This window comes from Parus major, chromosome 14, assembly GCF_001522545.3.
Source record: "Parus major isolate Abel chromosome 14, Parus_major1.1, whole genome shotgun sequence".
Lineage (NCBI taxonomy): Eukaryota > Metazoa > Chordata > Aves > Passeriformes > Paridae > Parus > Parus major.
Window position 1 is genome coordinate 5,047,216 of NC_031783.1, and position 15,181 is coordinate 5,062,396.

Below are 15,181 nucleotides of genomic sequence, written 5' to 3' on the forward strand. Positions count from 1 at the left end.
TTTGAATCTTGCCTGTTCTATGGGATACTTGCACAGTAAAAAGGCAGAGAATAGAATCTTTGTGTACCACCCAAAATCCCTAAAAGAGCTTACAAAAAAGGAGGGGGAGCTGCAATGCACCTCATGCACCAAAACTGTTTTGTCTTCTAGCACACCTCCCCTAGCTAATTCCTGCTTTAATGGGAGCTGACAGGAGCAGAGCCATCCCTGGTGCAGGTGTGCTCTTCAGGGACAGACAGGTACGAGCTGCTGGGCTGTGTGTGCTCAGGACCTGCACCTGCTGACTTGGTTATTGCACTGCAGGGCTGCCTGCTCTACTGGCACAAAGTTACTGGGGCAAAATCCCCTGGGCAGGACCAAAGCCAGGTTTGTTTTCAGCCCCATACACAACATTTCTGGCTGCTCTGTCTTGGGAGCCTCCTCTGACATGTCCTGGCCTTACTCTGGTAACTGCAGTCAGTGGATGTGAAAAGATTTCCTTAAACTTCTAAATGTCACCAGCCAGGGGTCCGTGTGCAGGCACCTGCACTCCCTCAAAGCTGATCCTCTTCAGCACCAGCTACCCAGGGAGCAGACTGGAAACACATGAAAGCACTGAAATGGTTTCATTTATTGTAAAGAAAGCAGGGGCTGATATCCAACAAGCTGCACAGTGATAAACCCACCACTTCCAAGGCTTATGGGTCATAAAAAACAAAACCAAACCCAAACCCCACGACACCATGGTGTAACACAGGTACAGCTAAGGGAAACAAGCCAGCACAGCAGCTCCTGACCCCACACCCCTGTGCTGTCACCACATCACACCTGGGAACAGACCAGCTGCTGTGAAAGGCTCAGGACAGGACAGTGAGCACCTCTTGGTGAAGCTCCAAATACACAACTGAACCTACACTGTTCTATACAACTAACAAGAGTTGTGCCTTTTTTTTTTTATTTTATTTGCAAAGTCAATAAAAATCCACTGTTAGGAACATAACAGAGAAAAATGCTTCATTTGAAAAAAAAAAAAATATGTGGAAGGCAAATAGGAACAAAACCAATTTAGCAGCAGCACTACAACAGCATGAAGAGTCTGGGGAAGGGCAGCCCTAATCACATCTACCAAGCAAGTTTGCCAGGGAAACAGATGCAGAATCTACTTCAAGACAGCTGAGCCTGTTGAGTAACTCACCCAGTATTTAATACACAGCAGCTGGGCAGCACACACCTGCTGGGCAGCACTGCAGGGTCCTGCCTGCCCAGTGGCACACCATGGCAGCCAGCTGGACGCAGTCTAGAAGGCAAATCTTCAGCCTTGTCAAAATTCAGACACAGTCAGAGGCTATGATGTATCCACTACAGCTTTACAGTATTCTACCACTTACCTTGAATCAAATTCAAATTTGGGATCGATTGTTTTGTTTGTTTTTTTGTTTCTTTTTTTTTTTAATACTGGCCTATAAAATCTGTTGCTAATCAACCATCAAGGCACCTAAGTAAATTCACAAACAACCCCAGCTTTACCAGTACAACACAGTTTCCACACCTGTGCAGCCCCACCATTTGTGGTGGTGCACCTGGATGGGCACTGGAGCACAACCACCTGCTGGAGATTTTCCAGCTGCTCTGTTTGTGAACTTCCTTCCATGAGGAAAACAAATCAGCAATGAACACCTCTGTCTGTCAGGCCAGGGCATTCAGGCACTGTTATCAGCAATAAAGGTCCTGCAGCCCTAGAAGAGCAGCCCAAGGGAACACAGGACTCCGAGTTGTGCTTGACCATCTGCACTAGAAGAGCTCTCCTTGAAACCTCTCCCCCCCTCCCCTGGGCATTTCCTGCAATCGCTTCACAAGACAAAAGAAAACCCAAACCTCCCCTCCTCCACCAAGCACACAAACTAGGTCTCTTTAAATACATTTCTTGTAAACACATTACGCTAGATTTTTTTCATTAGCATCTGAATTGCCTTTTTTTTTTTTTTTTTTTTTAAATCAGGCCAGCTGTAAAAAACGGTAATTTTGGCCTGTTTTATTGACAATGCAGTATTTCCTCACACACAATATTCTTCAGCCAGGTCCTGCAGGCAGTTGTTGAGCAGAGCCCAACAGCCACGTTCCAGGGGACACCTCAGGAGCTGATGACGTGCCCTGACCACGTCTCGTGCTTGGTGCCAGGGGCCAGGTGAGTGATCACCACCTCCACTGCCTGCAGCTTCTCGTTCTTGGGAGGGATGGTGCACATCTTGTAGGTGACCTCGTCGCCTGCCACGGGAACGTACTCGCCTTCAATGCTGGGGAGGAAAGCTCCAGTTAGTCATGAATCACATCAACACCCCTTCTCCTCTGCAGATCACTGAAATTTTTATCATAATTGTTATTTTACATGCTCAAAGTGCTTCAGGGATTTTATAGAGCCTGTCATCCATCAAAGTATGAGGTTGATTTTGGTTGTCTTGCAGTGAAATCCTATGAAAATACTATAAACAGCACCATCACCCTAAAAAATTAACCAACAACAAGAAGCACAAAATAAAACCCAAGAACCCCACAAAAATCCCCACTCTAATTTGCCTTAAAGAATACTCAGGTGAGCCCAGACTTGGACTGAGAACTGTGCACCAACACCTCACTTGCAACAGCACTAGAGGGCAGGGCTGCCACTGACTTTGGGGATAAGGTTTTAAACTAAAGGAAGTTCATATTTTTGGTCGTTTTTTCCCCCCCTTCTCACTTAAGCTTTTGAGGTTTCAGTTTGTGGTTTTTTTTCCTTTTTTCTTAAAAAGAATTGTACCATGTAATGGCAAGATTTTACCCTTAGGTTACTCCACCATAACACAGTTTGTGGTATGAAATAAAAAAAGAGTCCGAGTGAGCTATGGTATCAAATATTTCAGAATTACTTGCTGTGAGAAAAGAGAGTTCTGCTGTCCTGATGTGTTAGCCTGCAGAAACACTCACCCAGCCCTCAGGGAGATTTCCAGGAGGCTCCTGGCTGGCCTTTCCCAGAGTGGTGCCCAGGGATGCTGGCAGACCTGCACTGTGCATCTGCTGCCGTGTTTGGAACCAGTGGGAGATGCCTGAAGAAAGGGCTCTCCCCTTCAGAACAAGGTGCTGATGAAACAGAGAGCTGCAAGCAGCCCTCCTCACCTCCACCCCTCTGTTTGAGCTTTGTAATAAAAATCCCAGCATGTGCCAGTGAGCACTGGCAGAGATTCCTCCCTCCGGCACTGCCACGAGGCTCTGGCAGTGAAGAAAATTCCACTTCACCTTTCTTTAAATAAACCAACACAAGCCCATGTTCAGCTTCCCCTGCCCTGGCAGCAGCCTAGGCTCTGCATTTCTCACTGGAAGCTCTGTGTTTCTCAGCAGTATCTGTATTTGGGAACAGATCAACACTAATAACAAATTCTGCTGGATGCCTGATTGGTGTGACTTGCTTGTGAACTCCTGCTGTTACACTGGAGGTAAGATTTGGGTCCAGGAAAGAAAAAAAAAGTGGTCTAGGTCAGAAGTTTGTAGTGCAGCACTGAATTTGGTATTTGCCTACTCTGGGAGCACGCTCACCCCACCCAGGAATTTACCCCATGTTTTTGCTTATAGCAGGGACCTCAGGTTTTAGCAGTGCCCTTTATATCCACTCTCATTTTGTGACCCGTTATTCTCAGGGCTTTTCTATGGCAGGAAAGGCTGGCAGGACTGATAGGAGGTAAATACACTGGCCCCTACTGCCAGTCCTAACCCCTCATCAGAGTTTGCTTCTCACAGTTCTGCAAAACTTCTCCAGCTTCATCTCCAGCACTGCCTCTCCCCAGCCCTTCCCCCTTTGGGGCTCCTGTCTGACTCCTGCCCTGCAGGTGCTGCTCAGGGAGCTGGTGCCAGGCTGTGGGGAAGCAGGAGCAGCCCAAGCCCAGGGACAGCACAGGGTGACCAGGCATGTATAAGGGAAGCTAAAAATGACCCCTAAATCAAGACTTCTCCCACGGGAAATTCAAAAGAAAAGTCATTGTTTGCTAACTGATTGTATCAACATGATATTGAATATGCTTCTGTATCTAAATATGAATCTAAAACCTGCTATGAGGAGTTAAAGGCATTCCCAAGGCCTGTGGCTTGAAATTTATGTCCTTCAAACTTTATTTCCCTGGAAATACCTGTACTCCAGAGCTGCCTGTGACTGGGCAATCAGACCCAGGGGGGCATGTCCTAAGCTGCACCCTTCAGAGCAGGGCCTGGGAAAATGGGAGTAAATTGAAGGCAGAAGAAATATTTACACAAAAATCAAGATAAAGCCCCCTTCATCAGATCTGACAGCCCTTTCCAACCCACGCAGGCTGATCCAAATGACCTTTATTTGCTTCCAAAGTCTCCAGCCCATCCTGTCAGCCAGCCCTGAATCACACTGGACAGGCTCCCTTCGAGCTCCCACATCTGACCTTTGTTGTGCCTGTCCTCTCCACTTACTGCCTCTGTTTATGCCCCACTTCCCCCAGTTCCAAGAGGTTTAAGATCATTTCAGGTGTGAAGGGATTGCACAGCCAACCCTTGCTGTCCTTCCAGGAGCAGAAATGAATTTACCTTTCCTAGTGCCAAAGGAATTTCCCACCAAAGACCCAGAGGTTTACCCTGACTCTGCAACAGCAGATTTGCAGCAAGGATGTATATCCATCAGGATACTGGAACCTGATGAGGGGACATAAAGCCCTGAGAAGAGACACAGGAAAGGGTTGAAAGGGTCAAACAACAAGTGAAAATAGGAATGGCATATAAAAAGAAAAATGACATCACCTTTCTTACTTAAATCTCTTGAATCTTGAGGAACCTTGATCCTTTGTTGCAAAAAAAAACTTAAAAAAAAAAAAATTTGCTATAGAGTTAATCCCACTAAAAATGAAAGCAGCATCTCCCCTTGGTGCTGCAGGCACCCAGTGCAGAGCCCCAGGCCCCTGCAGGGAGCAGGAACACATCACCACTGCACAGCCCCCAAACCAAACGGATGCCCTGCCCAGGAAGGGATCTCAGGTTTGGCTGAAACATCTTTTTTTTTTTTTTTTTAGCAAACAGGAACCTCACATGTTTTTTAAAACCTCCTGTAAAACAGGATAAGCCACAGTTAGTAAAATAAACATTTGAAATCTGCAGAAGTAGGTAAATGTGGCTAAAGCAAAAGGAAAGTGGATTTTCAGTCTCCTGAAGCACCAATACAAAAAAGCTTTAAGCACCTGAAAAATGGAGATAAATTAGGTGTCACTTGAATATTCAAAAGTGAGGAAGAAGTACAGCTTGAGCGTTATAAAAGATGTGTGTTTTGTTAGGATACATTTTGTTTAAAATTGAAATATGAATATGTAGCTGGACAGGTTCTGGCAAGATGTGTGTGGCAGGGTACACTGGTAACAAAGTGATTCTGGTTTTCCAAGAAATAAGAGCAAATGGATCAGTACACACAGAACATGATCAGTGCAGAGCACACTGCAGCCAGGGAGAGGAGAAGCAAAGGCCCAGACTGCAGGACACACTCAGCTGTCACTGAAAGCCACCACATCCCTCAGCCCTTGGGAGGTCACTGTTTGGGGCACTGCCTCTGTGCCCCTGGTCTGCCAAAGAAAAAGAAAAAAACCCAAAATATTTGTTGACCCACATTTCTTATGCTGAATCATGAGGTTAAATACTCATGTTCCTTCTATTGAACAGATGAGATTATCCCCAGAACCTGCAGAGTCCTAAGCAATACCCAGAAAGGTGAACTTCTCTCTGCTAGAGAGCATTTCTTGCAGGGCTGAGCATTATGATGACAGCATCAGATCCTTTCTTGGTTTCATTACTTATCCAAGCTGACTGGAGCTTGTGATAAAACCTCATTCAACCCCAGCATGGCTTCATCTGATCCCTACTTTGTTCTCTTTCCTCACTTGTTGAGGTGATCCTGCCCCACCAAGCACAGCTGTGTACAAGGGGTGTGGTCACACAAACATCTCCAGCTTCATTTTCTGCTTTTGGCCTTTAAACTTTCCTCCCACAGATCAGACATTCTTTTGTCTCCTGCAGATCTGTGATCACTAATTACTCCCAGTGCCAAACAAATATGAGATCATTAGCTCACTGCCCCCAGAGCACAGGAAAAGCAAGGGGACAAAGGTCCTGCTCTGCAGCCTGACTAGTCCTGTGAGTGAACAGTGTCCCCTGGGCAGTGTTTGCCACCAAAAGCTGCTGCTGGGACAGGCACAGACTGACTGCAGCCCTGCTGTCACTACAGGTGAGGCTTGGAAGCAGAAACAAATGCAGACTGTGCAGCACTTCTGGTGGCATCCAGAAAGAACAATATGATGGCACTGGAGAGGTGAGGAGATGGTGGCACTGGAGGCAAAGCCTCCACAGGGGAAGGTCCTCTTCCAGCAGGAAGCAATTGCCTTAAGCACTGGGCAGGAACCAAACTGGAAAAGATCAGAGAGAGTAAACAGAGCTCTTGGAACAGGCTCAGCCTACAACAGACACTCTGTAAACAATGTAAGGTACCTGGAAAATTTGATAAAGGAAGTTAAACATGGCCTTTTTTGATGTTACATATTGATTAAAAAATTTTAGAGCTGTATTTTTTACTTTCACCCGACATATATATTCAATGTTGATCTAGAGGAACGTGGAGACTTCCACTGTTATTTGAAATATTGGAGTGCACTTTCAGTTCAAAATAATGAATATCTACATACCCAGGAATCTTAAGACACTTCAACAACTTCAAATTCAAGCTAAAAATAGGACATGCTTCCCTGATGTCAGAGAGAGACACAATAGAGTGAGTTTTAGATTACCCAGCAACTCCCATTTCCCAGCTCAGCGCCAGTCTGGTATGGTGGAGCATTTTATCCTGCACTATTTTTAGGGAACTGGGAGGTTATTAGGAAATTACCTAAATAAGGAATGTTCTAGCTCTTTCTTCTCACAGCTGCTATTCATATTCCAGGGCTGTAGTTAAAGCTCTTGGGACAAAGCCAAAGTCACGTGGAAACATTTTGGAATGAGAGTTTCCAGTGAATTCTGAGCCTTGCTGGTCACCAGGCCTGCCATGGATGACACCATGGAGCACTTCCATGGGTCACTGGGCTCTATTACCTCATGGGCTTCTTAAAGTTCATTTAACACCTCAACATTTGTCTCAAGAAACCTGACAGCAAGATACAAGAGAAGAAAGAACCATTGTGAGTTACTAATCCCAAATGCCCTCCCATGCAATCCCTGTGCAAGCCAACAGCCCCAGCACCCACCAGCAAAGCCAGCAGTGACCTCATGGAGCTGGCTGCCAGGAGCAGGGCTGCCTCTCCCCAGCCACAGACAAGTGTAAAGAGGCTCAGGCACTGAAGAATCCCAGCAGTTAATACCCAAGCTCTCTCCAGGATTGCCCTGTGCTGTTGCAGGGAAAACTTCCCCGGAGCTGCAGTTCTCTCCCAGTCCCATGGATGCACCATCCCCTTGCCCAGTTCTCCACTGGCTCCTGGTGTTTGAATCCCCATTCAGGGACAGTGATGGCTCCAGGTCTACTTCCAGCAGCTGACTGAAGCCCAGGCAGCACAGCACACCCCATGAGGAAGAGCAGGAGAGAGCTTTCCAAGGATGCCTACATGGGCTGAGTCAAAGACAGAGAAAACACCTGATCCTGGTGCCAGCCTGGATGCCATCACAATCCCACCTACTGTGGATCTGGAAAGCAAAGCCCAGGGCAGCCACGTCCTGTGCCCAGTGAGTACAAAGAGCCCCCACCCTCCACTGTCTGCAGTGCCCACAGCCTGGCTGATGGAGTGCCAGCCTTGGCTCTGACCCATGGCAGTTTTATCATTTAGGGGAAAATTCTGGGAAGACTTGGCTGCAATAATGACCACAGCAACCTGACTCTCCTGCATGCACCACTGCAAAGTGAGTTTTCTTAGCCAACTGGAGGGGGGTGGTTGGAGAACCCTTAGGAAAAGGATTATCCGTGTTCCATTCATTTCCAAACACTTCTCAAGAAAGATCTGGAATTCTGCTGCCTCTCCTTCCTGCCCCAGATAATCTACTTATTTCAGACACTTCACCCTGCAAAGCATTAGAAAGGGAGCACATCAGGAAGGATGTGTGCTGTCCAAAGCACACAAGTCATCCCGTGTTTTGAAGGCAATCAGAAACCAGAGCAGCTGGTTGCAGTCAGCAGAAACTGTTTTGCTGGTAGTTCACAGAAAAGCCAGAGGCCAGAGAAGTTTGTTCTCTCAGCTCAGATTCAGGTCTCGGATCACTTAAAATTATCAGGTAATTTCCAACCCAATTTCCACTCTGCCAGAGGAACAGTACCACAGAGAAGCCAGGTGAAGTGGCATTAATGCTTACACCACAGTGGCCTGGCAGAAAATCAGAGGAAAGGAAGAAGCATGAAAAGATAATCTCTCCATGGACACAAATAACTCAGAGCCAGCTCCTGGATGCAGCAGGGACACAGCTGGGTTCTCCCTGCAGGAAGATGCAGCTGCCAGAACATCTCCAGCACAGCCAGCAGCTGGAATGCAGCAGCAGAATGGGACCATCCCCACCTGGAGCCCAGCCAGAGCCCTCAAGTGTTCAGCACTGCTGAGTTACAGACACTGGAGACATAACCTGAGATAACACCACAATGCACAAGTGAAGCTCAGGATCTCCCTGGGGACCCAGGGGTGCTGTGTATCAGGGTCCCTGGGGAAGCACAGCATCAATTCCAGAGCCATCATTACCCACAGGGTCAGGAATCCAGCCTGAAGGACAGCCTGAAGGCCTCTGCAATGCAGCATTTTCCCCCTCAGAGCCAAGTGCTGGCAAACTGCAGAAAACCCACAAGCACTGCACGTTTTTTCCTCTTTCATTAAAATATGCTGCTTTGGCAAAGTAAAATCTTTAAAAAAAGCCAAGAGGGTGGTCATTCATCCATCACTGCTCTCTGGTGAGCCACCTCCTTGCCTTGCCCTTGCAGGTACACAGCTTCAGGCCAAAGCCCAGATAAATGCAAAAGCCTGGAGCACAAACCAGTCTCCATGGTGTGCCCACTCCCAAATGCACTGGGGAAGCAGAAGGCAGGGTGCAGTGCTCTAATGCACAAGACTGGATCTGCTGCTGCAGGTTCCCCACCTCCCCATCCCTCAGCACCCAGCTGGGAAGGGAAGCTGATGGGAATGCTGTCTGTACAGCAGCACTGCAGGCAGCCCCTGCCTGCTCTCTGGGAACATCCCACAGCTACAGCTGGAGCAGCAGGAGTGTGAGAGGGAAACCACCAGAGCCACTGTGCCAGTGACAGCCACACCATGAGTGTCTGTGAGAGCTGGCTTGCTCCTAGGGTGGAACACAAGGAGGTGAACTACAGCAGGATAAAGCTCTCACACTGATGCTGTAGCACCACCATCAATTTGGTGACAGTGGATCATCTTACAGGCTGCTAGAAATGAAAGCATTAACAGTACATGTCGCTGTTAAAAGTGTAATTATGGGCTTTTTAAAAATTTCACTCCATGCACATGAATTTGCATTTGTTTCTTGCTTTCCAGAGATGTTATCTGGAATTACTATCTCAGCAGCTCCTCTGCCTCCATGCTTGCCAGCTAGAGGTTCATATTCACTACAGTTAGCCCATTTTGTGTTTGTTCTAGAGAGGGGTGAAGTATGAATCTGAGAAAAATAAAACCTCATCACACCAAAGAGCCATGACATTTCCTTAGCACAACTATTTATACCTAGTTGAGATCTGTCTGCAGTAAGCAAAGGAAGCAGGACTCACTTGTACCCAATCAGTTAAAAAGGAGAAGTGGCTCCACACAAGAGTTATCAAACACCAAAACAAATCATCTCTGCAGCCTTCAGAGCCACTCATTAAAACAAAGCCAGGCAGACAAAAAGGACCTTCCAAAAGCTGTGCTGCCATGCAGGCAGACCTGGCAGGCTGGAGAGCTGGGCAGAGAGCAGCCCCCAGAGCCTCAGCAAGGGCCAGTGCAGGCTGCTGCAGCTGGGGAGGGATAACCCTGAACGGGCTGGGGATGACCCCTGGAGAGCAGAGAAAAACCTCGGGCTACTGGTGGGTGACAAGGGACCATGAGGCAGCAGTGTGTCCTGGGAGCAGGAGGAGCCTGGGATGCACAAGAAGAGTGTGGCCAGAGGGTCAGGGAGGTGAACCTGCCCTCTGCTCAGCCCTCAGAGGCACATCTGCAGGGCTGGCTCCAGCTCTGCATCCTCAGGAGCTACCAGAGAGGGCCCAGCAGAGACCCCAGCAGTGAGGGGTGTGCAGCATCTCCTGTGAGGAGAAACTGCAGGAGCTGGGCCCGTTTAGTTTGGAGAAGACTGAGAAGGGATCTCATTAGATTTAATTATCTCAAGGGTAGATGCCAAGAGGATGGTGCCAGACTCTTTTCAGTGGTGCCCAGCAACAGAACAAGGAGCAATGGCCATGAACTAAAGCACAGCAAGTTCCACCTCACCATGGGGAAGAAATTCTTTATGTTGAAGGTGACTGGAACTGCCCAGGGAGGGGGTGAACTCTCCCTCTCTGGAGACATTCCAAACCCACCTGGATGTGTTCCTATTTAACCTGCTCTAGGTGACCCTGCCTTGGCAGCGCTGTTGGACTGGATGATCTCCAGAGGTTCCTTCCAACCCTAACAATTCTGTGATCACATATTTCTACCCATATCTCACAAATTCAACACAATAAAACAGCTTTGTTGCAAGTTCCACTCACAAAACATGTCTACATGTCCACATTCATGCATAGATACACAGAAAATTTTGCAGACACCAAGTGAAGTTTTGAATGATACATTTGACTTTATCTTTGGGCTAATGCTCACTTATAGAAAGGAAATTCCATCCTAAGTGTGGTTATTATCTTACAAAAATTAAGAAATTTACAGGAAACGGGCATCCCATCTTATGGAAGATGTTTTCACTAACTTGTAACCTCACAGCTCCTCAAAGCTTAGGGAAGAAAACTATTTAATTCTTCAAATTAAATATTTATGTTGAAAATCATATTAATCTAAAAGACAGGCAGCTGGTTCCAGTGTTTAAAACCTTCACTAATCATCACAGCTGAGTGATGAACACAGAGGAACAGTCTATCTTGGCAAATCCAAATTGGCATAACCATTTTATCCAAGTTCCTGAAATCCCAGCTTTTGGGAGGAATTCAGGAGAAACAATCCGCTTCCATTTCCCAAGTAGATACCTACACCACACTGAGACAGTGAACAGACTAAGACCTCTCTCACATCCAGATTTAACTGAATAAATAGGTGGAAAGAATCACTTGATAAACACAAAATTCACAGTGTGCAAACCAGAGTCACTGGATCCCCCTGAGCCACAGGCCTGGTTACAGAACACTGCCACGAAAAGCAATTCCAGTTCATAAAGAGCAATCTATCAAATTCACTGTGAAATAAACTGAAATGAAAGGCATTACTAATTCGTCCTTCCACTGTTGCCTTGCATCAGAATTAAGACAGTGATACCATCACCCTCCAGCACTAAAAGCTGTTTCCAACAACTCAAATATACTCCAAGTAATTAAAGAACACAATGTGCTGAAACCTTCAGTACTTCAATAATAGCACTTTTCACTAACAGGTTGAGGCAGAAACATCAGCTATTTTTGAACTGAAGCTCTAAGACAGTACCTACATGTGAAACATTTAAAACAGTGGCCCATTCCTGGTACAATAGAAAAACTGCTGTTGACTTCAAGAGAGCAGAATTGACCTAGAGAGGCTGTAAATCCACAAAACACTTTGGTCCTACAAAATCTATATGACCTAACCTTGCTAAGATGTTTCTGAAAGAAGAAGGAAAAGAGCCTTTGCACACACAGTTTCTACAGGCAGGAGGGCATGGTTTGCCTGCTGTGGAGATGGGAGGAGCAGTGAAGGTCCACACTGAAAGCCAGCTCAGTTAGAAGGGCTCAGAGCCAGGTCTGTTGGGGGCAGGAAGAGATTGCCCAGGGAGGCAGTGGACCCTCAGCTCAGGAATCACCAAGCTGGGTTGGGCAAAGCCTCTGCCAGAAAGGCACAGGTGCCTCCCAGCAGTGCAGGGCACAGGAGATCCCCTCCAACCTCCCCCTGCTGCTGTGCTGCAGAGCACTGTGCACAGCACATGGAGCCTCTCCTGCTCACAGCTCTGGATTGAAATGACCCAGCTGAGAGCAGGAGCTGGGCTGTCCCGTGGGTGGGCACTGGGCTGGGAGCTGGCTCAGCCTGAGGGGATCCCCCTGCCCACAGAGCAGCTCTGCCCCTCTCAGCCCTCACCCTGCTCCAGCTTCCCCACACAAGGGTGGGTGAGGCTGGCGGAGCACAGAACCTCCTGCATCAGCAGAACAAACACACTGAAAACACCTCAGGAAGGGTGGCTGGCCATAGACCTCTGCAGCCTTTGGTGACTCATTCAGGGGTGCTTTAGGATGGAGGCAGTGGGTGGTGGGAAGGGGAGGGCAGCACACACATGGGGGCACAGCTACTCAAATGCAGCTTATTGATGGCTCCCAGTCACAGCAGCCTGAGAGCAGATGGGATCAATACACCAACAGCACCACCCACGAGAGGGACTCCTGTCACAGGGGCCTCGCACAGAGCACCACAAATCACAGCACACACGGCTATTTCTGTCATGTCATTCGGGACTGCAGCACAGGAGACATATGGGAGCCTTAAACAGAACAGAAAAACATCACTGGAGTTTCTACTGACTGGAGGGGAACTGAGGGCAGGAACACCTTGTGCACCCAGAATCAAGTCCTGGGTTTGGGCCAAGACAGAAAGATGCACTGGGCCATAGGACAGGAACCTGAAACAGCAGTTCACATTTTGTGCAGACAAACAAAACAGCAATCCCAATCAAAAAGTAATCTCCAGGGTTTTAAAAAGATTAATTTCACATAACTGAAGAAAATTTTACTGAACTAATTGGAAGAGAAAATGTACAGGGGAAAAAAACCAAGACTGAAAATAGACAGTTCTTTAAAAGGAATTCATTAGAAGGCTGAAAATTCATTTTTCTGTGAGAAGGCTGTTGTAACTAAACCCCTGCTGATCAGTAACTGTAGAGGTCAGACTAGATGTTCACAGTTAAGTTTTTTTAATTGTGACATAGGAAATGCTATTTTTAAGTTATTCGGGAAATGAGGAGAAATAGGGCCTTTGCATTAGACAAAAGAGAAAGGAGATATTAAATGACACTTCCTTGGGTTGAACACAAGTCAGACCACTGAGCCTTTTTGCACCCATGAGCCCTAGAAATCTTTGGGTTATCAATGCCCACAGCACAGTAACATTCCAGAAACCTGGAGGAAAACCAAGTGCTCCTTCTCCAAGGACACGTGCTGCACACTCAACCAGGAAAGACAGCTGGGGCTGTGTGAGTAGGTTTGGTAAGGCTTTTGTTGACTTACCACTGGATAACTACTCTGAACAACAAATAAGGATTGTACAGTTTCAATACTGTGAACAATAGGTGAAATAAAACTGGTGATAGATCTAGAGGAGGTTACAGGAGAATAAACATCGAGCAGCCTTAACACACACCTTCAGAGACCGACAGCCCCAACACCAGTCAACACCTGAAACTAGGAGCAAATACTAAAACTGCCCATTAAACCTTGCAGATTAGCCAAGCCATGAACACTGAGGGCAGAGCAGGCACGGGGTGTGCTGGGGATTCCTGTCCCAGTGGGATGTGCTGCTCTGCAACCAAACCAGGAGTCAACCACATCCAGGAATCAGGAATGCAAACAGGGCTGGGAATGCCAGGCTGGACCTGGGACTGCAGCAAACTTTGACACTGCAGAGGTCACAGCAGGTAAGCAACTCTGCAGAGACTGGGGATAAAGGGCTAATGTGATTATGGGATGTACAGAAAGAGAAACAGCAGAACTGGAGGAGATTTTGTCTCCTTACACTGAAAGTGTGTGTACAGTGTATAGTCATAAAATTATACTGAAATTCTTCAGTCTCTTTTCTAAGTATGCTGCAGTGACTGGCTTAGACTGGAGAAAAATTCTCAGCAAGGGACTTAAAAAGCTTTATCTGCTTAATTTATCAAAAGGTAAATTCAGAGGGGGTGGTTCTCTGCGTTCAGGGCAAAAAGGGCTGAGGTACTAATGAACCCTTTAACAGAGAAAGCTTTAGCTGTAAACTGCTCACAACCTAAGCTAGATAAATTCAAGGAAGTAATAAAGTGTGCCTTTTCTCAACAGTAAAGGCAATTAACCTTTAGTTTAATAATGGTACAAGCAGTGCAAAGCAAAAGTAATGAATTTTCAGTGTTATAAATCTTTACATTAAAACTAGACACTGCATGGAATATTTGATTCAGGTGAAACAAAGCAAGTTTCTGGGTCTGGGCAAAACTCATAGCTATTCTAAGAGATTTAAGGATCATCTTCTAGTTTTTAACTTAACAGATTTATAAAACTACAGGAAAAGAACTGCATAATCTATTGCTGCCAGTAACATCCGCATAACCCCTCTTTGCTGGGGTAAGGGTGACAGATTATGAACCAGTCTTGTGTCTGAAACGTCAGAAGGGTTTGGTAATGAAGGTGAAGCAGAGCTCCAGCCCTCCCTGGCCACACACAGGACTCACTCTGAGATGTGCACGAAGATGTCGGGCCCTCCGTCGGCGGGGGTGATGAAGCCGTGCCCTTTGGAGCGGCAGAAGCACTTGCAGACCCCTTTGTAGATGGGTCCCTCGGACGCTCTCACCGTGCTGCAGGAGGAAGCACAAGGGCAGGTCAGAGCTGAAGATGCTCCTGTGGCCAGCAGAGCACACAGGCCAAGCCCTCCCTGGCAGCGAGCTCGCTGCTCTGCGCTCACTCACACACACCGCTCCTCTTCTGCCTGGGGCCTGTGGCAGGGACACACAGATGATGTTTGCTAGCACTGGCATCCATCAGCTGCCACCTAGAACTCAACTGCTCCATCACTGTGCCAAATTTTCCTCCAGACACCATCCTGAAGGTAAGGATCATCTGTCTTTGATGAGTCTGGGAGTACCAGTGTGCACCTAAGTGTTGTGCTTCCACAGATTTCACAGAAGGGTGAAGGCCAGCTGTAGCACGTAACAGTGAGACTCATGTCTGAACTCCTCCTCCACTGCCATGGCACCTGCATTTTAAAATCAGACACATTTGCAGAGCCACCTTTAGGGTGACTTGCTGCCACCCAAAAAA

At 47.1% G+C, this 15,181-nt stretch overlaps 1 protein-coding gene across 1 annotated transcript in view; it reads right to left on the reverse strand.

The window, feature by feature from the left end:
• Positions 1-588: 588 nt before the first annotated feature.
• Positions 589-15,181, reverse strand: part of CARHSP1 (calcium regulated heat stable protein 1) — a 33,140-nt gene continuing 18,547 nt past the window's right edge. The window contains exons 3-4 of the mRNA XM_015642611.3: positions 14,596-14,718; positions 589-2,273 (exon numbers count right to left, since the gene is read on the reverse strand). Coding sequence (XP_015498097.1) covers positions 2,111-2,273; positions 14,596-14,718 — 286 coding nt within the window. The 3' untranslated portion in view covers positions 589-2,110. The remainder of the gene's footprint in view (positions 2,274-14,595; positions 14,719-15,181) is intronic.